General features: G+C 44.2%; 1 protein-coding gene and 2 pseudogenes across 4 annotated transcripts in view; 2 read left to right on the top strand and 1 right to left on the bottom strand.

Annotated features, from left to right (window-relative positions):
* The window catches only part of SLCO5A1 (solute carrier organic anion transporter family member 5A1), a 120,476-nt gene extending 94,271 nt beyond the window's left edge, over positions 1-26,205 (bottom strand). For 3 of the 4 annotated variants that reach the window (XM_037148922.2, XM_037148924.2, XM_053661023.1), the window contains exons 1-2: positions 25,993-26,204; positions 23,044-24,420 (exon numbers count right to left, since the gene is read on the bottom strand). In XM_037148922.2, the coding sequence (XP_037004817.2) occupies positions 23,044-24,010 (967 nt within the window). In that variant the 5' untranslated portion in view covers positions 24,011-24,420; positions 25,993-26,204. Of the gene's footprint in view, positions 1-23,043; positions 24,421-25,992 lie in introns of all 4 variants that reach the window. The other variant, XM_037148923.2, reaches the window with a different exon arrangement.
* Positions 8,022-8,821, top strand: LOC119051946 (60S ribosomal protein L7a-like; annotated as a pseudogene).
* On the top strand, positions 9,223-11,900 carry LOC119051952 (heterogeneous nuclear ribonucleoprotein A1-like; annotated as a pseudogene).
* Positions 26,206-26,662: the final 457 nt, after the last annotated feature.

The following is a 26,662-nucleotide window of genomic DNA, read 5'->3' as shown; positions in this document are numbered from 1 at the left end:
CTACACCTCTCAAGGGATTCCAGCGGCCAGGTACATCTTACCCTCTCCTCTTTACCTCCCTCTCAGGGAGAAGAAGGGAGGGAGCAGCCACAAAGAAATCCTGATATATGGGAATCCTGATATAGGAAAAGGGAATGCTTATGAGATGTACCTTCCTTGTGAAGCAGATCGTAGCCCAGGGTAGACGGTACACCTGGCCAGGTATAAGTGAGTCTTTCACTGTCCTCTAGTGTAGATGTTAGAATTCCCAAGAGAAGATGTAGGATAAAAGCGAGCCTGGAAGCAAGGCCTTTTGTAAGGATATAAAATCTACTCCTTAGAAATCAGTCAATGTCTCATATTTTCTGAGTTTATTTCCCCGTCTTTTACAAGCTGCAGTCTATTTTAAAGAAAACCAGGGGAGGGGTCATCTGTTCCATAGTCGTGAGCACATAGAGCCTCTCAGCCTGCCCCCAGCCTCAGAGTGAGGTGAAAATGGGCAAAAACAGGAGTGGAGCAGCTCAGGTAGAAGAGAACAGGCACACCAGTCCCACTGGTGAGTTACTCACCCCACCTGAACGTCCCCCTGCCAGAGAAACCTGGAAGTGTCTGGGTTTTCCCACATAAAGGGTGACCCCTCAAATCCCAAGGTGCTTTATAAAGATAAATATGTCCAGAGACCACACGTTAAAAATTTCTCCTCACTAGGAAACAACCAGCGTGCTTCAGGGTTAGGTGGTCCTAAAGGCAGCAATCACTGGGCAGAAAAGGTGACCCGGAGCTCAGACCCTGAGACTATTAAGAGTCACTCTTCAGACCATTCTCCAGTTAAGTTCCAAAAGAACATTTACCACTAGACATGTTCTACCAGCCACTAAACTCAACTGGACTGCTAATAACCAACCTTTATAGAATGTCACTTGGAGCATAGAAAACAAACACATTTTTTAACAGCCTCTCACTGGTAAATCCCAGTGGCTACTCTGTTCTCAAATACACTGCTGCTGGCTTCCCTGAACACCCCAGGCAGGGGGAGAAAAGAGAAGGGGACTCCTGGTGCCTTTTGACCCCAACTGAGCTTTGCTAAGACCATTGGATCCCAACATCAGACCTAGTACTAATTCCATATTTAAAACTACTCAATTATATTAAATACATGCTAAAATATATTAGCTACATTACAAGGAGGCAGAGGAGAAAAGTATGATGAATTGTGCTGTGAGGAATCCCCAGGCTTACCTTCGTAGTAGATTTCTGAATCTTTCCAAAAGCTATAGTTACCAAAAGCATTTAAATTTTCAAAACAGCCCACAACAGTCTACTTAAGGATACAATATTATAGCCGGAATTTCAATGCACGCACCAGAAACAAACCTCCCTTCCCCTAATTAAATAGCATCGAGAGGTTTTCCCCACCTGCTGAGAAGTGAGGACCAGCACCACGGTAGTGCTGGGGAGGCCCAGGCCCTTTGTCAAAGAAGTTTCAAAAGGTAGAGAATAGGTAGGAAACTACCTATGCAGCAGGTGAGAAGCAAGGGAGAAGAAGACTAGGCCACGGTCATTCCCTTGAAAGGAAATTGTTGTTTCTGACCAGGATTCCTCCAGGACAAGAGTGTCCCAGGATTATTATTTTAAAAAGTACAGATGCAAAAAAGTGACCATAGCCCTACTAAATCAGAAGCCCCATGCAGGTAGGTCCAGGAATCTGCATTTTTTTTTTATCATCGGACATGTTTAATAAGCTCATCCTAGACTATGTTCATTTCAGCATTATTTACAATAGTCAAGATATGGAAGCAACCCAAATGCCCATCAATAGACAAGTGAATGAAAAGCTGTAGTACATTATACAATGGAATATTATTGGGCCATAAAAAGTTTAAAAATTTTTAGGATTCCAACATCTGTGTCAGCATGGATGGACCTAGAGGGAATTATGCTAAGTGAAATAAGCCAACCAGAGAAAGACAAATACCACATGATTTCACTAATATGTAGCATCTAAAGGATAAAATAAATGAATAAACGAAACTAAAAAAAGAAGCCCATTCTAAGGTCTTTGATATCAGAATTATGTGCTGACATTACATTTTCCATGTCATGGTTCTCCAATATCCGTTAAGCCTTTGCTTACATATGGCTTCCTCTAGGGATCTTTTTATTAAACACCTCCCCCCCCCCCCGCAATGCAATGCCATGTGGTTCCCTTTATTCATAGCACTTAGCAGGATTTGTAACTGCTTGTCCTTTACCTGTACCTTGTTTGTCTCCCCATCGGACTAAGCTCCACGAAGGCAGTGCTGTTTCACGTCACACCCCAGCATCTAGCACAGAGTGTGTTTCTAGGAACCTTTGCTGAATGAAGGGACATTGCCTTCAATTCTCTCATTTCTTCTTACAGTCACATGTATGATACAGGTAGACTACAAGTTATTATTCACAAGTGCATGAGATGAATCAGAACAGCTGGGTGACTCGAGATCACAGGATGATTAAGTGGCGGAACCGCGTCTAACTCCGAGACTCAAGCTTTCAGGGTTCACCCTGACTCCTTCCCAGTCTCCTCTGCTGCCTCCCTTTGGCACAAAGCAAAACACGGTTCCAGTTTATTAATATCCAGCTGACTGAAGGGATGGTGACTGTGTCTCAAAGTCTTAGAGTTATCTGTTTGACAGGCAGCTGTGCATCTCAGAAACATAAGCCACTGGGAGCTTCAGTAGAAACTTTGAACACATTTCTATTCGCTTATCAGAGAAACAATAGACATGAGGTAGGGTGAGGGAAAGTGGAAGTTCATTGGGACATTTTGGTATAATAAATTCTAGTTCTAACAAAAAAATGCTCTCATGTTACGAGAGCAGGATTATTTAGCTATAAAGAAACCTGTCAAAACACTGAGAGTAGAAGAATCTTGTGCTGGAAAGAAAGAAAAGCACATTTAATGGAAACCTGAACATAGAGGGGAGGTTAATAAGTGACATATACTGAGTTTATTCTAACTTAAATAATTTACAGGAAGCTAAAAGAAATATCTCATAAAGAAGAAATTCTGGAGATGAAATGGATGAAAACACAATAAAAATGGTGAATAAATAAACTGGTCATGGGGGAGCGGGTGGGGGGGTGGGGGTTGCCGGCACCTAGTATGTGGTGACAGAAGACAGTGTGACGGCAGGTGGCCAGCGTACAGTACAGTATTCAGATCCAGTGTCACAGAAATGTACACTTGAAACCTATAGGATCTTATTAACCTATGTCACCCCAATAAATTTAATGAAAAAAAATTTGTAAAGAATATACGTGTATGAGATTTTAATGGATGAATATGCTCTTAAAAGCTACAGACTAGGTACGTTTTCTATAATCATAGCTAAAGAAATTTATAAAAATAGCAAAAAAATGGATTACAGTGTACAGAAAACTGTACTTGAACAACAATTAGATAAATAAATTTGAAAAAATAAACTGGTCATTAAAAACCTAATTTTAACAACAATGATATTAAAAAACTCACCCATTAGGAACTAGCATTGTTAACACAGACTTTGACACATCTATACTGATATTTACAAAGCTGATATTTAATCACCACAGTGGGTTTAGATTGTACAAAGTCACAAGGGAAATCAATGACCATGTCTATTAACACACTGGCAATTTTCTTTAAAAAAAGAAACTAATGAATTTTTCAAATTATATTGACACAAGTATATCTAACAAAAATCTCTAATGAAAGAATAATACAAAAGAAAGAATGAATAATAACAAATTAGGTAATAAAATCAGTGATAAAATATCTAGCCATTTTGGAAAAAAAATTTGTTGAATAAACAAACAGACAAATTAACCTCAGGTAGGCATTTGACTGTAGGCCTTCCAGGGTCTTCTGTGAAACATTAATTCAGATTGACTCACATTAGAGCAGTCAAAAGTCTTTAAATCAGCAGGAGTAAATTGAAGCAAAGGATAATAATCAACCAATAATGTTTTAAGAGTTAGGAAAAGTCCCAGTGGGAACCCACAGACTTAGTGGTAAGCTTGATCTGTGACATTAATGAAACTATTAATAGCCCTCAAATCCAAATCACAGATGACGTCAAATAAAAGAAAAAAGGAGAAGAAAACTCAGAAGGGAGAGAGGCACTTATTAGCTAACTTCTGTGATCAGTAAGAAATAAGTATCTCGAATTAGAACGCGCATGTGTGACAGACAGCAACTTGGCGGTTGCCAGAGGGAAGCGGGTGGGGGACTGGGGGTTGCCGGCACCTAGTACGTGGTGACAGAAGACAGTGTGACGGCAGGTGGCCGGCGTACAGTGCAGTATACGGATCCAGTGTCACAGAAATGTACACTTGAAACCTATAGGATCTTATTAACCCATGTCACCCCAATAAATTTAATGAAAAAAATTTGTAAAGAATATATATGTATGAGATTTTAATGGATGAATGTGCTCTTAAAAGCTACAGACTAGGTACGTTTTCTATAATCATAGCTAAAGAAATTTATAAAAATAGCAAAAAAATTTATTACAGTATAAGAAATTCACCTTCCCACATGAAAAATGTATATATTTTCTAAGTTCTTATTTTTGCATATCAGTTTTTCTTAAAGCAAGACAACCTACGGCTTCGAAACTGAGCCAGCATAATCTGAAATCAACTCCTTGGAAGAAAATGTGCAATTATCAGCATGCGCTGTTTAACCTAGTGACGTAGATAGAGTAACAATTTATCTTTTGGGTATGTGAAAGAATATCAAAACCAAAAAAGAAAAGAAATACTTCTTTTTTCACCTAAATACAATGGCCAGCAAAACACGTGAACATTTTGTTTGGTATACAAATTTCAAACAAACAAACAAGAAAAGACAAGCCATCTATCAGGACATGGCCAAACATGCTAAAAAGAAACTCTGAAAAGACCTAGAATCATTCTAGTCACTTAAAACCAGCTGAGTCAGAACATTTAAACACCCTGCCTTTGCAGGACTGAGGTACTTACAAGGTGATGATTATAATTGCCATATCATCATCATTATGCCAAGTTAATTTTTGTTATTATTTAATACATTCTCTGTGTACTGAGATAGAGTATATGACCCTGCAGTGGAGCTTTTTTGGAGGGGGTGGGGGATAAAGGAGGAGGGATTTGGTATTTTGTTTTTCTGTCTGTTCTTTGCAATGGGAATGGGTGAGCATCGCTCCTACTTCCTGCCTCCTTGGAGGTCAGTAAATAACCTCATTTGCAAGTTGACAGGACAAGGTGGCAGTGTATTATGGGACAGAGCAATGGTGACTCACTTGCATATAACTCACAGTCATGAGCCTCATTAATACTGGGTTGTGCCTAACCCAGTAAGTTCACCAGCCACAGACACAAGATAACCCTTATGGAAATGAGCTATACACAGCGAAGCACCTGTGTGTGGCTTTGATGTTGGAATTAATGCCAAGACAAGGGAGTCCCATGCCCCAGGCCCCAGAGAGGTTCTGAGAGCTGAGCAAGCAGTCTTTATACAGCGGAAGTGGCCACCAGCAAGAAAGAGCTAACAGAGAGCAAAGCTCAGCATCCTGGTGAATTAAGATCCAAGGGAAGCGTCCACTGGAATCCACAGGGACAGGGTGAGGAGAAGAAAATAAGGTCCCAGGCAGCAAATATGAGTGGGAGGCAGTAGGGCAGAGCAAGCTGGTTGAGAATTTAGGGCAGGAAGTGGAGCCCGCGGACTTTTTCTGGGACAGTTCATAGGTATTATTACAGGTGGCTGAAAGCCTCAGAAGTGGATCAGGAGGGAGCCGCGGCCAGTGCACACAGGAAAGACAGAAAGCAAATAATAACACATACTAGTGACTTGAGCATGGCCTGTGATATCACGGCATGAACCACATGGCTCATTGATATGAATCCAAACTTTTTTTTCAGACATCACCGCCCTTCAACTTTTTAAGCAAAACCTTTTGTAAGTGTAATTAAATATAAAAAATAATTTTATCAGGCCTTTATTGCTCTACAAACTCTTCATAGAACACTAATAGGCCATGAAATCACTAGTTACAGAGAGAAGGGAAAACAAGAGGTGTTGATAATAACCTTTAAACTACCATTTGACCAACGAAAAGTAAGGAGCTGGAGAAATGCAAAAATTCCTACTGCAGCGATAGCAAGGTATGGTCATATTTCTGAGGTGCAGTATGAAGGCAGCCTGAAAATGTAGCTATTTCTTCCACTCACTGTTTCTTCTCCTGCACCCCCAACTCAAACACACACACGAACATACTGTGTGCCCCCTAGGAGAGACGTAGGTCAAGAAGGCCCACATCTGTATTTCCCAGGCACTGGCTTTCTGCCCCTTCACATCGTCTACCCCGCTTCCCCCACTATCATAACCACAGGAACCAAGATAGACATGGACTATTCATGAGAGTCATAAGGTCCCCTCCAAGAACCACAAAATGCTCTGAAGTTACCAGAACGTGCTGATTGGAGACCTGATTGGAGAGTGTTAAATCTAAAACAGGACAGAAAAGCGTGAAAATAGCCCATGAACATATGTTCATAGGGCCACCTCTCTACAATCCTTAGCAATTAAACTTGATTATACCCAGCAGCTCCCATCATCATAATTATCAGAAGCCCATAGCAAGAAGCATCTCATCAGGAAACTATTTATAACCCCAAAGCTTTGCCTTCTTTCTCCCTGGGGTCCCTCTCTCCTAGAAGGAAGATAATAGCCACTGCAGACCCAGGGAGGAACAGAGTCCACGCATCTATGGTGAAGGTGAGAAGAGGCACGGGGGATGCCTCCAGAACAGGTGATGTAATGGAACCCACATCCTAGCTCCACCTGGCTTGGGGCCAGCCTAACGTGCAGGGACCCGCACGAGGCAATCAACACAGGTACACTGAACATAGCTTGTGAGTCAGACAACCTGTTCAGAAAAGCCCAGAAGAAGCTGTACCCTGCCAGCTACAATGAAAGCAAACACCACTCTCTTCCTGAATAGGATTAACTTTTTTACTTAATGACAGCACACTTTTTTGAGTGTTTAATCATGTGCCAGTCCTGTGTTCAGTGCATCAGGTGCCTTAATTCACAACTAGTCCACAATGATCCTGGTGTTAACAGAGATAGGATCAGACAGAGAGAAGCCACAGAACCTGCCCCAGGTTACACTGGCCCTGGCAGTGCTGGGATTCGAACCCAAGGCAGCCCAGCTCCAGCAGCAACAAGATTGAACAGCCTCGAAGGTGCTAGCTTCCGGATTATGACCCAATAGGCCCAGAAGAAATCAAAGAGTTTAATCCCAGGAAGACCCTTTGAGACTCTAATTCAATTCCATCTGTTTATAAATATGAAAGCTGAAACCCTGAGATGCTGAGTGACATGCTAGAGGTCACACAGCCCACAGAGCATCTCGGGTCGCTCAGAATAGATGGTGCTAAATAAACAATCAAACTAGAGTGTAAGTTCCTTAGAGATCAGGATCCACTTCTTACAGTTCGTTTTAAAAATACAATAGATGATATATAGTGACTACCTACTCTCATGCTCCAATCCTTAATCAAGCTTTCAAAAAAATGACTGTAGATCAGATAAGAAGTCTTTTGGTATGGTCAGACAAGATCATTTTACAGAAAAGGAAACTGAGGTTTTACAAGTGATGTGATTTGGTCCAAGTCGTGTCCATAATTACAGTTGCACTTGTGTCAAATTACTGCTTAGCCATCTATAGCTGGTTTACCATTTCTGTAAGATGAATGACCTGGAAGGTTTAAGTCCTAAGTTGGTCGTCCCCAAAGTGGTAAATGAGTAAATAGGAGGCCCGTGAGAATACATGTGGCGGTCCCACAGGTCACTCCCAGACAACAACGGCTCTAGAACATAAAAGGAAAGAAAGTGTACAGAGAGGACATCACACAACTGAAAGACTGGATTCCAGCCATGGGGAAGAGCACTGCCCTGATGTTCCCTTCTTGCCTTTAGCTGCCACTGTCCATCACTATTTCTAAAGAAATTAAGGTCTCTCCTCCTGCTGCCCAAGATGCCAAAGGGAGAAAAGGCTAAGGGGAAGAAGGCCATGCTGGCCCCTGCTGTTGTGATGGAGCAGGAGGTCAAGAAAGTGGTAAATCCCGTTTGAGAAAAGGCCCAAGAATTTTAGCATCGGACAGGAAGGACATCCAACCCAAAAGGGACCTCACCCACTTTGTCAAATGGCCCTGCCTCGTTTGGCTGCAGAGGCAAAGAGTTACTCTCTATGAGCGTCTGAAAGTACCTCCTGCCATTAACCAGTTCACTCAGGCCTTGGACTGCTAAACAGTTACACAGCTGCTCGAGCTGGCCCACAAGGACCGACCAGAGACAAAGCAGAAGAAGCAGAGATTGCTGGCCCAGGCCAAGAAAGAAGCAGCCAGCAAAGGGGATGTCCCCACCATGAGGCCACCTGTCCTTCCAGCAGCGGTTAATACTGTCACCACCCTGGTGGAGAACAAGAAAGCCCAGCTGGTAGAGATTGCACGTGACATGGATCCTATTGATCTGGTGGTTCTCCTGCCCACCATGGGCCAGAAGGTGGGTGTCCCCTACTGCGTCATCAAGGGGAAGGCCAGGCTGGGACGTCTAGTCCACAGGAACACCTGCACCACTGTCACCTTTACACAGGTTAACTCGGAAGACAAAGGAGCTCTGGCTAGGCTGGTGGAAGCTCTCTGGACCAATTACAATGACAGATACGATGAGATCTGCCACCACTGGGGAGGCGACATCCTGGGTCCAAAGTCAGTGGCTCGCATGGCCAAGCTGGCAAAGGCCAAGGCTAAGGAACTGGCTACCAAGCTGGGCTAAGTACACACTGTTGAGTTTTCTGTATGTAAAAGTAATAAAAATTCTCCTTTGACCAATCAAAAATAAATTAATTAAAATTAATTTCTCTTCAGAGTTTCACAGAAATGAAATATTAATAACTAGAGATATCTTAAGCTAGCAAAACCAAATTTCAAATCCTTGTCCTAAGATTTATATATATTTTTAAGTAAGTCTTTCCCACAGGATAATTTTCTGATTGACCTCAGGAAGATTTTTGCATCTTGTTAAAATTTACTCTGTCCTCCACCTAAAGGAAAGTCATTAAAATGCCATTCAAGTCAGGAAAGGTTCCCCTTCCAGCTGGAAGTACACAGCAGGGACAAGAGCACATTTCTAGACAAGATACTGGCAAATATCATTAACCCAATAACACTTTGCAAATGAGGACTGTTGGTCCGCCTTTACGCATTGATCAGAAGTTGATCTGCAGCCAGAAAGTCTCGGGTCTGGAATTTACTATCTATAGTCTTATTCACTTAGTTCTCCCCTCTCTTTACAAAACAAAAACAAAAACTTGAAAGCTCTATTTCCTTGATACCAATTCAAGGCCAAAAAAACTAGGAAAATACCTGACAAGATCAGTATTGTGGCTAAAAATTTCTTCACACTAGTAAGTCAGAAACTGGACAATTCAATTTCATATACTTGCAAGTTAGGTCATTTCATCATGGTGAAAATATTAATTACTTGAATATGCTCTGTACTTTCAAGTAAGAATAACCTGCACCTGCCTTTCTCGGTTATATTAGGTAACAGGGATTAGCAATTTTGCAGGGTGACGGTTTCACAAGCAATCATAATTCCCAGGACAGGAAGAAGACTGAATTTCCCGTCAGGTAATAACGCAGCTGCCTGAAATAGGAGCAAAAGGAATGAATGCCTGATTCCCCACAGACAACCGTCACATGGCAACATCACTCAAGCCGCTGGGGGCTGGAGGATCTGCTCAAGAGACTAGTGTCAGGAGCTGGCCAGCAATTGTCCCTTGACAAGGTCAGGACGGTTGAGATGCATCTGCAAGGCAGAGGCAACTGTGGCTGGATTTCCTGTCTATCTCTCCTTACATGTTTGTTTGGGTGATCAAAAGGTGGTGGGATTGTTAGACACCTGTATTTCAGGTTCATTGATTCGCATAATTCCAATGAAGTTGTACAAAATAATTTCTTGACCAGAAAACAAAGTCCCTGTATGTCTAAAAGTTGTTGGAGTAACAGCCCCTCCTTTTCCTTGAATAAGAATATATATCAATTAGACAGGCAAAGAAATAAGAAACGCTGGTTAGCTATTACAAACTAAACACGTAGAAACAGTTACGAGGGAGTCAGAGCTTATAGTACACAGAGAAACATTTTAGACAGAAAAGGCTAGATAGCTAAATTAGACATCACAAAGGCCTTATAATAAATTTCCTATTACCTCTACTCAATCTAGCATATCCTTTTGCCCCATGACAAATTCTGAGAAACTTTAATAAACATTAAGACATTCAAATTCTGTACACACAGCTACTTCTAATTGTCTGACTTATGGCTCTCCTGGTCAAAATAATCTTTGTTTAATATAACTGAATCTATGGGAACTTTCGTACTTTTCCTGGTTACCTTTGTATTGATTTTTTCTGCTTAACTGATCATGCACTTGCAAATGTTAATCGCTACCTAAAATGAAAATATAAAAACCTGCTTGTACTTGCAATAAACAGAACAGAGCTTCACTGTCCTTTGAGGCATGTTGTCATCTGTTACCCATCGCTGACGCCTTACCCACCTTTCGGGAACCCCTGGACCCTGCTGTGGCTGGACCGCAGCAGACTAGCTTGTGAAAGGCAGAGCTTCTGAAAGACATTTCCTCTCCATAGCCAAGATACAAGTTCCAGGACAAGATGATATCAACCAGGGCTAGAAAGGCAAAGAACTGGAGAATGTAAGAGGCAATAGAAATCTAAAAAGCCACCAGCCTTGAGGTACTTTGGCTAGATCACTCCTTTCTGCTGGTGGATGCCTCCGAGTAAGCATTGTTGAAGTCTGCCCTCCCGCAGTCATCAGGTCTAAGTCAGAGTTTCCCAAAGAGCCGGAACAGCTGAGAAAGCTCTCTATTGGAGGTTGGAGATTTGAAGCAACCGATGAAAGTCTGAAGAGCCACGTGGAGCAACTGGGAACACTCACAGACCCTGTGGTGAGGAGCAACCAAAACACCCAGCACTCCAGATTCTTTGGATGGGTCACGTGCCACCGCACTGTGGAGGAAGCGAGTGCAGCCAGGAATGCAAGGCCACACCAGGTGGATGGAAGAAGATACGTGGAACCCAAGAGGCCTGTCTCAAGACTCTCAAGACCTGGTGTCCACTTAACTGTGAAAAAGATTTTTGTCGGTGGCATTAAAGAAGTCACCGAAGAACATCCCCTAAGAGGTCATTTTGAACAGTAGGGGAAAACTGAAGTGATTGAAATCATGATTGACTGTGGCAGTGGCAAAAAGAGAGGCTTTGCTCTGAAACCCTGATGACCATGACTCTGTAGACAAGACTGTCATTCAGAAGTGCCATACTGTGAATGGTTACAACTGCGAAGTAAGGAAAGCCCTGTTTAAGTAAGAGATGGCTAGAGCTTCATCCATACAAAGAGGTCGAAGTGGTTCTGGAAACCTTGGAGGTGGTCATGGAGGTGGTTTTGGTGGGAATGACCACTTTGGTGGCGGAGGAAATGTCAGTGGTCGAAGTGGCTTTGGTGGCAGGCATGGTGGTGGTGGATACGGTGGCAGTGGGGACGGTTATAATGGACTCGGTAATGATGGAAGCAACTTTGGATGTGGCGGAAACTACAATGGTTTTGGCAATGTCAACAATCGATCTTCAAATTTTGGACCCATGAAAGGTGGAGACTTTGGAGGCAGAAGCTCTGGCCCCTACCATGGTGGAGGCTAATGCTTCACCAAACTATGACACCTAGGTGGCTATGGTGGTTCCAGCAGCAGCTGTAGCTGTGGCAATGGCAGAGGTTTTAATTACTGCCAGCTTTTAATTAAAACACTTAGCAGGAGAGGAGAGCCAGAGAAGTGACAGGGAAGCTACGGGTTACAACAGATTTGTGAACCCAGCCAGGCACAGCGGTGGCTGGGCCCGGCTGCCACAAAGAAGACACGTTTCAGACAAAACTCACGTGAATGGCAGAACTTGAGGACTGTATTTGTGATGAATTGAATAACATGTTATTTTAGTTTCTGTTCTGTGGAAAGTGTGAAGCATTCCAACAAAGGGTTTTAATGCAGTTTTTCTGTACCCATGCTGTTGATTGCCAAATGTAATAGTCTGATCAGGATGCTGCATGAATGTGTCTTTTTAAAATTTAAAATTAAAAATAAAAAGCGACCAGCCTTGCTCCATCGTCTTCTCTAGAGCTAACAAAAAATTAAGAATGCAGTCAAAGTCACACCAGAGGTTTATAAACTTTTCCCTCCCTTTCCTGTTTCATAATTTTGAAAGTTAAAGCTCAGGCTTTGGATAATTAGCTTGGATGCTGGTTTTGCCACTTTTTAGATGACCTTAAGCACATTATTTACTCTTGATTTCCTCCTCTATAAAACATAAAAAGTAAAAGCAGCTGCCAATTTCTGAGAAGGAAGCCAAGAGTACACAATGGGCAAAGGAGAGTCCCTCCAACAAATGATGTTGGAAAGCTGAATGTCCACATGCAGAAGAATAAAGTTGGACCCTTACCTTACACCATACACAGGAATCAACCCAAATTGGACTAAAGACCTAAAGGCAACACCTAAAACTATTAAATTTCTTTTAAAATAGGGGAAAACCTTCTAGGCATTGGATTTGGTGCTGCTATCTTGGATATAACTCAAAAGCACAGGCAACAAAATAAAAAACTGACAATGAGACTATACCAAACATAAAAATTCCTGCACATCTAAGGGAATGATCAAGAGAGTAAAAAAAGCAACCTATAAAATGGAAAAAATAATTGCAAATCATATATCTGATAAGTGTTTAATATGTCATCTATAATTTTAACATAATTTTTCAAATAAAAAATGGGAAAATCTTAAATAGGCATGTCTCCAAAGACGCTATACAAATAGCCAATAAACACATGAAAAGATGTTCAACATTACGAATCATTAGGGAAATACAAGTAAAACTAGGAGATATCACCTCACACCCATTCAGGGTGGCCACTGTCAAAAGAACAGAAAATAACAAGTGGTGAGAACGCGGAGAAGTTGAAGCCCTTCAGCACTGTTGGTGTGAATACAAAATGATACAGCCATTATGAAAGACAATGTAGAGGTTCCTCAAAAAGTAGAAGACGGAGTTATCATCTGATCCAATAATCTCACTTTTGGGTGTATACACAAAAGGACTGAGCCCTGGCTGGTGTGGCTCAGTGGATTGAGCATGGGCCTGTGAGGCAAACGGTCACCAGTTGGATTCCTAGTCAGGGCACAGGCCTGGGTTGCAGGCCAGGTCTCCAGCAGGGGACACATGAGAAGTAACCACACATTGACATTTCTCTCCCACTCTTTCCCCTTCCCTTTACCTTTCTCTAGAAATAAATAAATAAATTATTTTTTAAAAGGACTGAAAGCAGAATCTCAAAGAACTATTTGCACACCTATGCTCGTAGCAGCATTATTCACAACAGTCAAGAAGTGGCAGCAACACGAGTGTCCATCAACAGATGAACGAATAAAGAAAATGTGGTCTACACATAAAATGGAATATCATGCAGCCCTAAAAAGGGAGTCCTGTCATAAGCGATGACATGAATGAACCTCAAGGACATTATGCTGAGCAACAGAAGCCAGTCACAAAAGGACAAATATGATGTCATTCCACTCAAAACCACACAAACAGAAAGTAGAAAGGCGGCTGCCACATGGTGGGCAGGGGGGAATTACCATGTAATGGGTATAAGTTTCAGTGCTGTAAGATGAAAAGAAGAGATCTGTTGTTAAACAGTGTGAATATATTTAACACTACTAACCTGCACGTTTTACATGGTTGGTGATAAATTTAAGCTTATATGTTTGTACTACAATAAAAAAGAAAAAAAAAGTAGCTGCCACATGGTATTGTTCTGAGCATAAATGAAGATGATGAAGCATTTAGCACAATGCCTGCCATCTGTTGAACACTCAAAAATATTTGCTGTTAAAAATAGCCCTTGTTATACCCCAGATATAAAACCATATCAGGTTTTGTGTTTTTTGGTTAATTAAGTTTGTATTTATTTTAAGAGATATTCTAGGTCTTCTAACCCCTAATTAAATTTATCTTACATCTCCTCTTGAGGTCTAATTATTAAGTTGGTGAGCTCTGCTTTAGAATGCTGATTAACTGCTTTATAGTTTCCCAGAATTCCTCATCTCAATGTTTTGTTTTTCTTTTTTTAAAGATTTTATTTATTTAATTCTGGAGAGAGGGGAAGGGAAGGAGAAAGAGAGGGAGAAAAACATCAATGTGTGGTTGCCTCTCACGTGCCCCTTACTGGGGACCGGGCCTGCAACCCAGGCTTGTGCCCTGATTCGGAATAGAACCAGCGGCCCCTTTGTTCATAGGCCCATGCTCAATCCACTGAGCTATGCCAGCCAGGGCTCAATGTTTTTTTTTATTGAAGCCACCACCACTAAAACAGAGCTCAGACACATAAGTAAACAGCATTCCACTTACACACACCCATGAGCACACATGATTCCCACTTCAAGGATTATTCCCAACTCCAGTAAGGTCTAGAAGTCTCTAGGGTTAGAAACTTTGTTAAGCTGATGAAAACTAAAGCCACAATAAAAACCATAAAACCCTTCATGTTTTTACACTTAGTAAAAATAATCTCCTATGGAACACTCTAGTACTTCCCACAATCCACTACAGATACTGTAGGATCTATTGAGTGATGATGTAGTAGTAATGCGCAATTAACTTGTATTTCCTAATCCTTGGCTTGCTAGAAGGTGTTGTTTTCCACAAAGACATGTTTTTCCTGGGTAATCTCTATCCATATATCCAATGCTTTCTGATTATATGACCTAGAGCTTTCTATTTGCAGTTTCAAGATATATGAAACACAAGATAACACAGTAGCTTGAATGCTTAAGATGCAAAATGTTTACAGCATCGCTATGAACCGTTTTTGTAGGATAATTCCTTGTTGTGGGTTCGTTCTATGCACTGTAAGATACTTAGCAACAACACTGGCCAAAACACCATGAAATGCCAGTAGGCCCCCTCCAAGTTGTGACAATTAAAACTGATTCCAGACATTACCAAGTATGTCCTTCGGGAATCACCCCTAGCTGAGAACCACTGTTTAGAATGACCTTTAGCCTACACAGTTTTCCACAGGGAACCAAGATTCAGAAAACACTGCATCTGAGTACTGCTAATGCTTTATAGTGGCGGGAGGACCAGGCAGCTGTGCAATCCCTCTTTTTCTCTCTAGAACAAGGAGACGGCAAAAGCTGGGTGAGAACACCAGCTCCTGCTGGACAACCCAGCACAGCAGAACACAGAGACATGGAGTCACAGTCTCCACTGCCAAATATCCCAGTCTCTTTCCCCCAAAAAGACAATCAAATGATCCAAACAGCGAGGTATGTTTTTTTCACCTTCTCTTGTCTCTGAAGGCTTCATCCCTAAAACTCTTACTCTAAAATCCATTTTGCCTCCATTTTTCTTGTCCCAAATTCCTATTTCTTCTTTTTAAAAATTATGCTCCAAAGGAATAACTTGCAATTTCCACACACTTGAAAAAATTCTCATAGTTGATGCACAGACGCACATGAGTCAACACAGGCTAGAACCCTGTGTAGGCTGGGAGAAGGGACTCTCCCATCCAAGGACTTGGAGTTTTCCAATTTCCTTTATGTGCTCATAATTTTTTAATACAGATTGGTTTATAATCTACAAATTAGTTCAGACAGAAAACAAGTTGGCTGTATGACTTTGGTAAATCCTTTAATCTTTTTTTACCACCACAACCATTTTTTAAGTGCACAGTTTGATGGCGTCAGGTATATGACATTATTGTACAACAGATCTCCACACCTGCTCATCACGCAAACTGAAACTCTGTACCTAGTAAACACTGACTCCCTGCTGCCCCTCCCCCGGTGACCACTATTCTACTTTCTGTGTTTATGAATTTGACTGTTCTAGGTACCTCGGGTAAGTGCAAGTATATAGTATTTTTCCTTTTGTGACTGTTTTCTTTCACTTAGCACAATGTCCTCAATGTTCATCCATGTTGTACATAAAGGTGTCGGAAGTTCCTTTCTTTGTAAACCTGAATAATATCCCGTTATTTGCATATACCACATTTTTTATTCATTCATCCATCAGTGGACACGGGTTGCTTCCACTTCTTGGCTCTTGTGAATAGTGCTCCTATAAACAGGGGTGTGCAAATATCTCTTGGAGACTCTGCTTTCAAATCTTTTGGATACCCAGAAGTGGGATTGCTGGATCATACGATAATTATATTTTTAATTTATTGAAGAGCTGCCATACTGTCATCCATCGCACAAAGCCTTTAGTCTTTTGCAGTCTGGGTTTCTTTGCAAGCCAAGTGATCGTTTTACACCTGGGCTGAATGAGACCATCTCTAGGATGCGTACTGACTAGACCATTCCTGCTGGAGAGAACTCAGCCAGCCAGTCCAGCTCAGCCCCTTTCCAGTCTAATCATCCTTTGCCAGGGAAAAACTGCTGATCTCCAGCCTGTAAAATCACTTCCAATACATTCAGACCTTATATTGTCTGTCACAAAACTCCCAATCCACCCCTGAAATTTCTATATTGTTGAAAAAGAAAAAAGCAAAGGCAAATACAGGGGTTTGTCTGCTTTGCCTCCATCAAGAGGCATAATAAGGTGAGCTCACCTGGGGTGGCAGAGCTCACAGACTTACCTGTGAGGGGCAGAGTTCCACCACCCGAGAGAAACCCTTCAGCACAGAGCCTTCCAGGTGGAGAAAGTGGTGCTTCTTTTGGTTAATGCTAAAATGAACACCATTTGTCCAAAGGCCACTTACTCCCCCTGAACTCAGCAGTAATCTCAATGTCACACAACTGTGAGATTCAAAAAAGCAACCGCAGCTTGTGAAACAACCCCCATGGACATGGTGCCTTTGCAAATGCAATCAGAGATGGTGGGGTCCTACCTGATGAAGTAAAACTTGGATCAGCAGCTGGTTTTGCCAACAGTGGCTCTGACCCCAGACCAGAGAGAGATGTCCCAGTGGTCCAAAAGGTCAAACATCTGTGGTCTTTGGACACTCGCTGCTCAAAATGTGGCTTTGGACCAGAAGCCCTGGCCTCCCCCAGGACCATATTAGAAATGCAGAATTCCACGCTCCACCCAAGAAGGTCAGGAGCAGAATCTGCATTTTGAAAAGACACCCCAGGGATTCACCCCCCATGTTTAAATTTTCAGAGGGACTGTTTGGAACCTCAGAGGTAACAGAACTCATAGCAAGGTGAAAAGGTATCATAAATAAATACCACCAACAGGGCCATTGGCTGTCATTTGCAGGTGGGTGAATGTACCAATGTGTACCCCACTGTTCTTTCCACCAGAAGCAGTAAACCCTTAAAATTTTCAGTTAGAATTTAAAGTTTGTTTCTCAGCATCATGGACCAACTAGTTTGTTTTACAAATGATAGTAAGCCTCAGGCGGCTGCTATATATCCAGTAATTGCTGTGCCCATTCTGCCACAGATCAGCTGTCCCAGGCATCTGGAAAACTCACTGCACTCTAACATGAAGCTGCCACAGGGCCCTCGGTGCTGGATCCATTCTAGTGACCTCTCCATGTGTCCGGGGTCATCTCCTCAGATCCCCCCATCGTCAATCCCCCTCATGTGCGCTTTCAGTGGAGATTATTTATTTACTCGTGATTTGAACAGAACTTGCTTCCCAAAGGGATTTTATGTGGCTTACAAAGATAAACACATTGTAAACAAGTCAGGCAAAATTAAGGCAGATATTTAAAAAAGTTAAAAGCCCTAAGGGATGACGCGTGGGCCCACTCCTGCTGCTTCTTGGCTCCCCCGCCTCCCCCCCCATGCTGTTCCTGCCTGGAAAGGAGCGGAGAATGCATGTAATTGATGGAGTGGAAAATAAACGGGGGTGCTCAGCTCAAGTCCTCCTTTCTGCCTCTTGCTGGGGAGTTGGCACATGGGAACAAAACTCTTTCCCTGCTTTTTCTTGGCATGTGCCTTACCTGCGTATCACGGCCCAGCCCGCGTGGGAGACCCAGGGCTGCCGTGCTGGGAAGGCGCAGCTTTGCCTGGGGCTGGAGGGTGAGTCTGTTTAATGCTGGCATTCGTAGAAAGTCTACTTGTATAAATACATGAGCTACACTCTTCAGCCTCATTTTTATCACAGTTTAATTTCTTTGCCTCATTTCTTAGAACTCAAGAGAGGGGAAAGGGTGCTCTGTATTGGATCATTGCAAAATCCCCACAAAAAGATGAGGAAAACTAATGCTATGAGACACTCAGGATAGGAAGAAAAGAAAGGCCTGAACTTTCTGGCTATTGAGGCAAAAGAGAAAACATGACCAGGGTGGCAGATACAACTACGGCTACTCAGTACACGCACTACCCTTATCTCCTTTGCCTTCTTCCCCCATAGAGACTGGACAATCCACAGCTTGCCTTCCCCAAAGTCACGTTAGCCACAAAAGGCTAGGGAACTCCATTCTGGTCCATGGGAAATCCTTGAGAGTACATGGGCACAGTGACGAAACTGGGGGCAACACAGAGCCCCCCAAACTTCAAAAGAGTTTTTGTTATGTTACATGGGGCACAAATACATGTTACATAAATGTTCATACATTAAAGCAAGATAGTCGGTCACCAATGATTGACATGCAGAAAGTGCTGGTGACAAACCCTGGCTTCTCAGAAAGTCCCATTAATCAGAATGGGACACCGTTGCAGCACCGATGCACAGTTTCCTGTGCAATGATTCTAAGGAGTGATTTCCTACAAATGTCTCTTGCCTTTTTTCCAATCATAAAAAGATATGTTTATGGGTTTTCAGACTTAGAGTAAAATCTCTCTTGCTCCCTCCTCTGCTCTCTAGGATGAGTTTGAAGGCTTATGCATGCATGTAATCTCATTTAGCCCACAAAACATTACAGGGCCAGAAACAAATGTTATCATCTGCATGTAGGAGGAGAGGTTGGGCAAGGTTAAGGGACTGGTCTGAACTCTCACGGTGAGTCATTGGTAGAGCCAGACAGCAACACGGCCCTCTGCCTCCTCCGGTGCTCTTCCTGAGTAAGGCACTGACTGTGCCTATTCTGCCGACTCTTCCCTGCGGTGTGCAGTCGGGGTGCACACACCAAGGAGGACCGCCCCCACACTGCTTGGTACGTGGCCAGCCCATGCCGATCACCACATATCCCGAATATCACCCAATCAAAGTTGGAGCTTTCTATTCTAGAAATGCATCCTTTTTCCCCCTTTTCCCACCTGGTTAGCCTCTCTTTCTCGCTTTCCTCTTGATTCATGAATATCTTGTCCCTAGACGATCACATTTCCTCTCTCCTTGAGATACAATTACAAATCACGGTGTCATTGTTAACCTACCTTTGAATACCTACAAAGCTTTCTCTGTGCTCCAGGTCAACACTAAACCTCTCTCAATGCTAAAAAAGTTGGGTATTTAATGGGCATAAAGGCTGCTGTATCTCACCTATAACCACATCCTTCTACAGTTAAAGCTGCCAGAATGTTAATATTGCACTTGCAAAAGATTAAGATATACATTTACACCCCATTTCAATGGTTTTAACATTAATTGATATATTTGTTTCTGCCTGCAATTACTAACCTGCTACCTGCTTTCCCTCCCCCCTTCTATGGTTGTAATGAGAAGTTAGAAAGATTAACAAAAAGGCTAAAAAGGGGGGTGGGTTGAGAAAAAGATAATCTGGAAGAATAGCTTTGTGAAAAGTACCAAAGACATGTAACTAGTTGTTTATTAGGAAGAAATTCCACATCATACTAGGTTAACCCCACTCATGTTCTAAGAACATAGTGACCCCTCTCATTTGAATCTGTGCAGAAAAAACCTACTTTTTAAAAGGGTTTGAGAATGATCTTGTTTTGATGAATGACTTCAGGCGGATTCCGCAACCTCTGCACCATTCTGAGAACTCCGCTGCACATGGCACGACCTTTGGTTTCAGTTGACTGTCCAAGCCTCTAGCCAAAAGACATGCATCATGGAGGGAAGCCCCAAGGCTCTGGGGTCAGACAGGCATGGATTTGAAGCCCTGAAGCAGTCACTGAAACCCTCTGAGCCCCAGTTTCCTCAAGCATAAAATAGGGAAATCAACGCCCAGGTCTTAAGGCCATTGGGAACATTAAAGAAAACAAGCCATAGAAGATTCCTGGAACTCCCACCATTGGAGCTTTCACTGAGCTCCATTTAATATGAAGCAGAAGTCTCATGAGTTTCCTAAGGCATTCATCAAAAACTTTTCCAAATAAATGATTAGCCAATATCTAAAATAGGAGGAATAAGGAGGGGAGGAAGGGGGGAAAGAAGGAGAGGGGGAAAGCAATCACTGTTTGCATAGCTTCCCTCCCCTTGCACGGGTTCACACCCCTACCTTCAATTGTCAATACTTCTTCATTACACTGAAAGCTCTTCAGTGCTAGAGCTTGGTCTCATTTTTGGTCTCCCCAAAAGGAGCACAGTGCCCAGCACAGAAGAAGGGCTCAACACGTACTTGCTGTTTTTCTTCTTGGTGGACAACTACTACCAGAAAAGTTAAATCCTGGGGCTCTTACTAGTAGCCGTTTATTGTGTAGGGCTCTGCTTGTGTTCTTGATGAAAGAAATTTATGCCACTGATACCCAGAAGTGGGGTGGAAGGGAGAGCTAAGTTTTCCAAGTGAATAGAAGCAAAGATCAGCAAGAATATGAAGATAGGTCCACAGAGTCAAGGTACCACCAAAGATTACTTACAACTCCAGAGGGAGAAAATACCTTTACAATGGAAAGACCTGCCAATCACCCACTCAGCCAAGAATTCAACTTTGTAGCATCGATAAATAATCAGGCAAACCTAGAATGTGGAACAGTCCACAAACCAACTAGTCTTGTCCCTTCAGAACCCTATGTGATGAAAAAAGAAAAAGGTTGCACTCCCTGTTCTGGACTGTAAGATACAAATGAGCCTCATGCAATGCATGAATGAATTTTGATCAACTTGAATGGTTTGAAATATAAATATATATAAATATTTGTGTGTGTGTGTGTGTGTGTGTATGTGTGTGTGTGTGTGTTCTGGCAGAAGTAACACCTGCTTGAGCATGGTTGGTAGGGTAGTAGTAAGGGTGTAGTAATTTATACTTTTAAAAATAATTTATACTTTTAATTTTAACATTTTACCTAAAATGTCATATGGTGTGCTTGAGTGTGATATTGTTGTGTTTCAGAATTACATGCTTATGATTTTGTAAAAGAAGATTTTGTAATCAAAAAAGGCACACTATTTGTTCTGGACCTTGTATATATGATATCCATATGACTTCAAGGGGACAACTGAGGACATTTGAATGTGGAGTGAATACATGAGGACATTATGAAAATGATTATCAACTTTCTTAGGATGTTAAAACTCCTGCAGTCATATAAAAGAAAGTCCTTAATTCAACTTCTTCTATGCTTAAAAATTCATCCTAATAAATGTTAGAAAACATGCAGGCAAAGTAACAAGCTATTCCTCTCTGCCCTGAATGTAAATTTCTTTCTCTTGCATTTAATAATAAAAATGAATTAGAAAACTCTCATGTTAATGCATTTGGTCCAGTTACTGGGAACTATAAATGGCTCAGACACCATCTATAACAGATTCTGGGGATAGCAGCTGTACTGTGGAAAAAGCATAGCCCTCTTAATTGGCTATCATTTTCACTGTCCTTTAAAACCTTATTATTCCCACATCAAGAACCCTATCACTACATAGCTAATAAGTTGTTCAATGTGCCTGCTATTTGCTTATATTTTTGTACAAAGTAAAATCCTTCATTGTCTTTTTGTTGGACTCAAGAAGAGAAACATAGAGAAAACATCACAGCCAGCATAACTGCTACTCATCCCTTCCAAGGGTTCAAGTCCATCCCTTAGAAGTTTAGTTTTGGTCCTGGATGGGGTAGCTAAGTTGATTAGATCATCACCCCCAATACACCAAGGTTGCAGGTGTGACCTCTGGTCAAGTCACATACAAGAAGCAACCAATGGAAGCATAAATAAGTGGAACAACAAGTTGACCTCTCTCTCTCTCTCTCAAATCGATAAATTAAAAATTAAAAATAAAGAAATAAGTTCGGTTTTGAAGGGGCAGCTAGTACAGGGAGCTGCTAACAACCACACAGCTTTCTAGGAGCTACATTTCCCTACCAGCTGCAGTGCCTGCCTGGCCTCCGGTGAGAACCCGGTACTGAACCCAAGCACCCCTGTCCGCAGCAGCTGATTCGTGCAAGTCAACTCACCCAATGCATTATTTGCTTTTCAGAAAATAATAAGGGATCCTGCTCTCAAGTGCATTTAATTGAAGGTCTTCAACCAGCAATAAAAATAGCTTTCGATAAACTTTACAACTTGTGGTGTGTTGCTTTTACATGAAGATAACCGAGTCATATGATATCACTCAAGTTTGTTTGTTTAAGTGATGCAGGTGATGCGTAGGAAATGTAGGTATGGTGGCAATGAAGTATGTTTTATCTGGTCTGGGCACTTCAGCACCTGAACTGCAGGGACAGGAAGGAGAAGCAGCAACCTCACTCCACACGCCACTACTTCCGTTCCTTCCAGAGCCTTTCAAGAAGGGCAGCTAATTATTAGAAGGCAAACTTGATAGATTACAGCTTTCCCAAAGATAGGTGGCGAGACAGAGAAACTACCTCAGAGTTAAAATTTTTCATGACTTGGGGGAAAAAGTATAAAGTGTGAGTCTGAAAGCTGGTTCAAACAGCTCTCAACTTTCGATTCTCTCCCAAACCTAAACACACCACCCTAAAGCCAAAACATAAATAAACTGAAACTTAATGATTATAACACATATGTAATTCATTGTATATAGCTAAATATACATAAAATCTCCAAGAAAATGTGAAAGAAAGTGTTTCCTTTGATTTCTGACTTCACGCTTATCTGTGAGGACAGAAAATTCTTACCTAGGTACAAGGAAGCGTTTTCTTTCTTGACATTGTCATCTAAGTAGGTTGGTCCCAGGGTATAAATAGGTGTGGAGCCCATTCCAATGAGGATTTGTGCGCAAACGAATAAAGCCACATAGACCCAGTGATTATTGCCCCCAGAGTCCTTCAGGCAGGCAGGCGGCTCCCAAGTCCCCGTGGAGTTGCCATTCTGACACAGGCCGTCATTGGAGGCCGAGGCATTCAGCTCTTGGATCTGGTAGGGAGGCGAGATGAAGTGAGGTAAGGCGAAGAGGGCCGCCCCGATGGCGATGAGAAGGCCACCCACGGCCAGCCACAGGGGCCGCCGACCCCGGCCCCCGAAGTAGCTGACAAACACCACCACCACCAGGCTTCCGATGTCAAAGCAGCTAACCAGAAGCCCTGACTCGGAACTCTTCAGACTGTAGCGCCTTTCAATGGTGGTGATGACGCTGCTCAGGTACCCTGAGACCATTAACGCCTGGATGAAGGTCAGAAAGCACATGCAAACCAGGAAGCAACGCGAATCGGTGAGGACCACATAGAGGCACCTTCTCCCCTGAAGCGTGGCCAACGTGGAGGACACCGACATGGCTTTGCAGACGTCCACCCTGTGGTTGCAGTCCACGAGCCCCGCCATCTCTGCGGAAGTGGACGGGGCGGAGAGGCTGGGGGACAACCGGCTCAGGCCTTGTTTCGACTCCTGGTGGCCCGAAGAATCTGCACAGCCTGGCTTGGCGCCTGCACTAGTGGGGTTGAGGTCTGGCCGACAGGAGGTGCTGTTCAAGGCGGGTAAACTCTTGGACCTAAAGGTCTCTGGTTCGCACTTCTGTTGGACAGCTCCCTCTGTGGCCCGGGTTTCGAGGCGCTCTCCCGCCGGGGGCTGCAGCCCAGTGCCTTCGTCCATGGCTCTTAGAATTAAGTCCGATCGCTGATCGCATTCAAGGACTCCGGAGCTTTTCATCCACCGGCAATAGGGGTTGAAGCCAGGCCCACGCAGTTGTGCCCACCAGGGACCGGGGCTGGGGGATACAGAGCCACGCAGGACATCCTCACAAGCAGGGAGGCGCCGAGGGCATCCTGACTGCAGACTCTGCCCCGAGGCTCCGCAGCCTAGTGCCCCGGGGGGCAGGGGTCCTCGCTGTCCTGTGATGAGCTCTGCTCGGGGTCCACCTCGGGGCGGTAGCTTGTGGAAGGAGCTTGGAGCGTCCGGGGTGCATCCCCTCCGCCGCCGCTCGGCCGGCCGCCCGGAGCAAGAACGCCCGGTGCCCAGCGTTGGGGCGCTTAGCGCTGATGCCCGTGCTGCATCCCGCCCAGAGGCGTGCTGTCCTCGCTGCCTCCGCTCGCAACACCCTCGGGTGCAAAGCTGCCAACCTGTGAAGCAAAGAAAGGGTGGTCAGCGAAGAGCTTCTGCGGTTAGGGCTGGCGCCCCAGCGTCCCAGCGCCCCAGGCACCAGCGCTGAAGGACTGGGACGCTCCCATCGAGGAGCGAATCCCTGGAGAGGCAGGCGGCTGCAGGCTGCCACCCGCGGTGCGGGGAACAATAAGCAGTAGGCGGTCGCCAGAGACCCTCCCTCATTGTCTACCGAGGACCTGCCCCCGCCCCGCCCCTTTTGCCCTTAAACAGTGCATCTGCTTTTATATGTTAATAATTATCCACCTGGCAGCGCTGACTCAGAGACAGGTCTTTTATTCGAGTGAACTAATTGCAACCTTTTGGCTCTCCTACTCCATTACTCAAAATAGAAAATGCCCGAAAGAACAAAGGAAAGTTGTTGTTGTTTTTTTTTAATAAACACACTGCATTTCCAGTCGCAATTTTCAAGAAGAAAAGAGCAGGGGAAAGCTACGTGTGTAGAAATGTGTGTACACACTTGTGCGCAGGCACGTGTGGGACTGGATGTGAATCCGATTGCTCCGGTAATGAGAGACACGTACTCAGAGCTCAAGGCAGCCGCAAAAAGGTCAACGTGCTTGCCTCTTTATTCCCAGCACTAAAAATAACACCCCGCGAAAGAACTATTCAATGACAAATACCAGGAGCGTTTGAGGCCGCACGGCCCACACCAAGTCCCAGCGCTTAGTGTCAAGCGAAACCGAAAATCAATTTGCCCTACGGATGGGTGGGGAAGCCACAAGCAAACAAAGAGATGCGGGCACGGGAGCCCACGGAGCAGTCCTGGCAAGCCGGGGCGGGCGGAGGGGCGTGCTATTTACATCCAGCGCACCCGCGAGGGTGGGCCCGAGGTGCGCGCGCGCGCTGGAGAGAGAGAGCACACACACCCACACAGGCGTGCATTTGTAGGAACCCCTCGCGCGATCCCGCACCAGGCTGAATTCAAGGAGAGCCTAAAACAGATGTGTCTCCGCGATAATACCCCTTCCCCTAATCTCGGAGACTCCCATTCCATTTCTCCAGCCTGGGGGAATGAGCACCAGGTGGGAAAGGAAAGCAGGAATGCGCTGCATGGGGTTTTTCATTCTGCAGCGCGCTTTTGTGATGCTGCGGAGAAGAGAAAGGAGAAAGGGGAATGGGGAGAGGGGGAGAGGCGGAGAGGCTGGGCGGACAAGGAGGGCAGCTACACTATCTCCCTCCTCACTGTTGGCCAGACCCGCTCCCAGATTCCCCGCCTGCCAGCCGCTCACAGCCTGGACTTCCCCGCCGCCTACCGGCCCAGGCATCTTCCTGGGAAACCCCACCGGTGGCCACGCGTCGAGCCCGGGAATCCCCGTGAACACCCTCCCGCACCCGGGGCGCTCGGGCTCCTGCCCAGGTGGGCACCCACAACTCAGCGCAGACTCAGATGGACAGGGAGTTTTCGGAGCCGACTTGGAAGCCGAGGGACACCCCCTGCGCGCGCGCGCTCACCCACACACAAAGCCCGCTCCCGGGACTGGACCTCCGGGAACAGCTGCTGCAGGGGCGCACAAGGCGCAGCTACTCACTCGTGAGTCTGTCGTCAGTCTGGCTGAGTGCAACTGTGGGAGGCGAGGACTGGGCCGGTGAGGGAGTAGTTGGGAGCTACCTGGGGAGGTAGCATCGGTCCAACCGCTGAGAAATCAGTGAATGAGACTGTGACTCAGGCTGAACTCTTCCCCCACGCCTCGCCTGTCACCCAAACAGACACGCGCGCACAGAGACGCACCGGGAGCAGAGCAACAGAGGGCGCAGGCGCGCAGCGGCCGCCCAGCCCAGCCTGAAGGAGGCGAGCCACCCAGCTGCCCTTCACCTGCTCTGCAGGGGAGAGAAAGGAGTCCTGAAGCCTCTAGGGGGCAGGTATCCAAAAAAGTTAGCTGCTGAGGCAGAGAGTCCATTCTGAATTTTTTTAAAAAGTATTTCTGTTTGTGGGTACTCACAATTCTCAGAGACCATAGTAGGTTCTTGGGACCAAAGATAATCAGGACAGGATCCCTCCACTAAAAAACCACTGTCTAGTGCATTAGCTCTGTAAGTGACCTAAAACAATGGGGTAAATTCTATATACAATGTGCTGGAGAACCTATTACAGCTTTATTTCTGGAAGAAGGGAGATTGTAGGCATGGGGCAGAGGACTGGACTGCCAGAGTGGCAGAGCAGAAAAGGTCAGCAAGGACTGCAGAGGTTGGGTGCTGTTG

The sequence above is a fragment of the Artibeus jamaicensis genome, unplaced genomic scaffold, assembly GCF_021234435.1.
Source record: "Artibeus jamaicensis isolate MK-2021 breed Jamaican fruit bat unplaced genomic scaffold, CSHL_Jam_final scaffold_916, whole genome shotgun sequence".
NCBI lineage: Eukaryota > Metazoa > Chordata > Mammalia > Chiroptera > Phyllostomidae > Artibeus > Artibeus jamaicensis.
The sequence above is the reverse complement of the archived record's forward strand: the minus strand, read 5'-3'. Positions and strand labels throughout refer to the sequence as shown.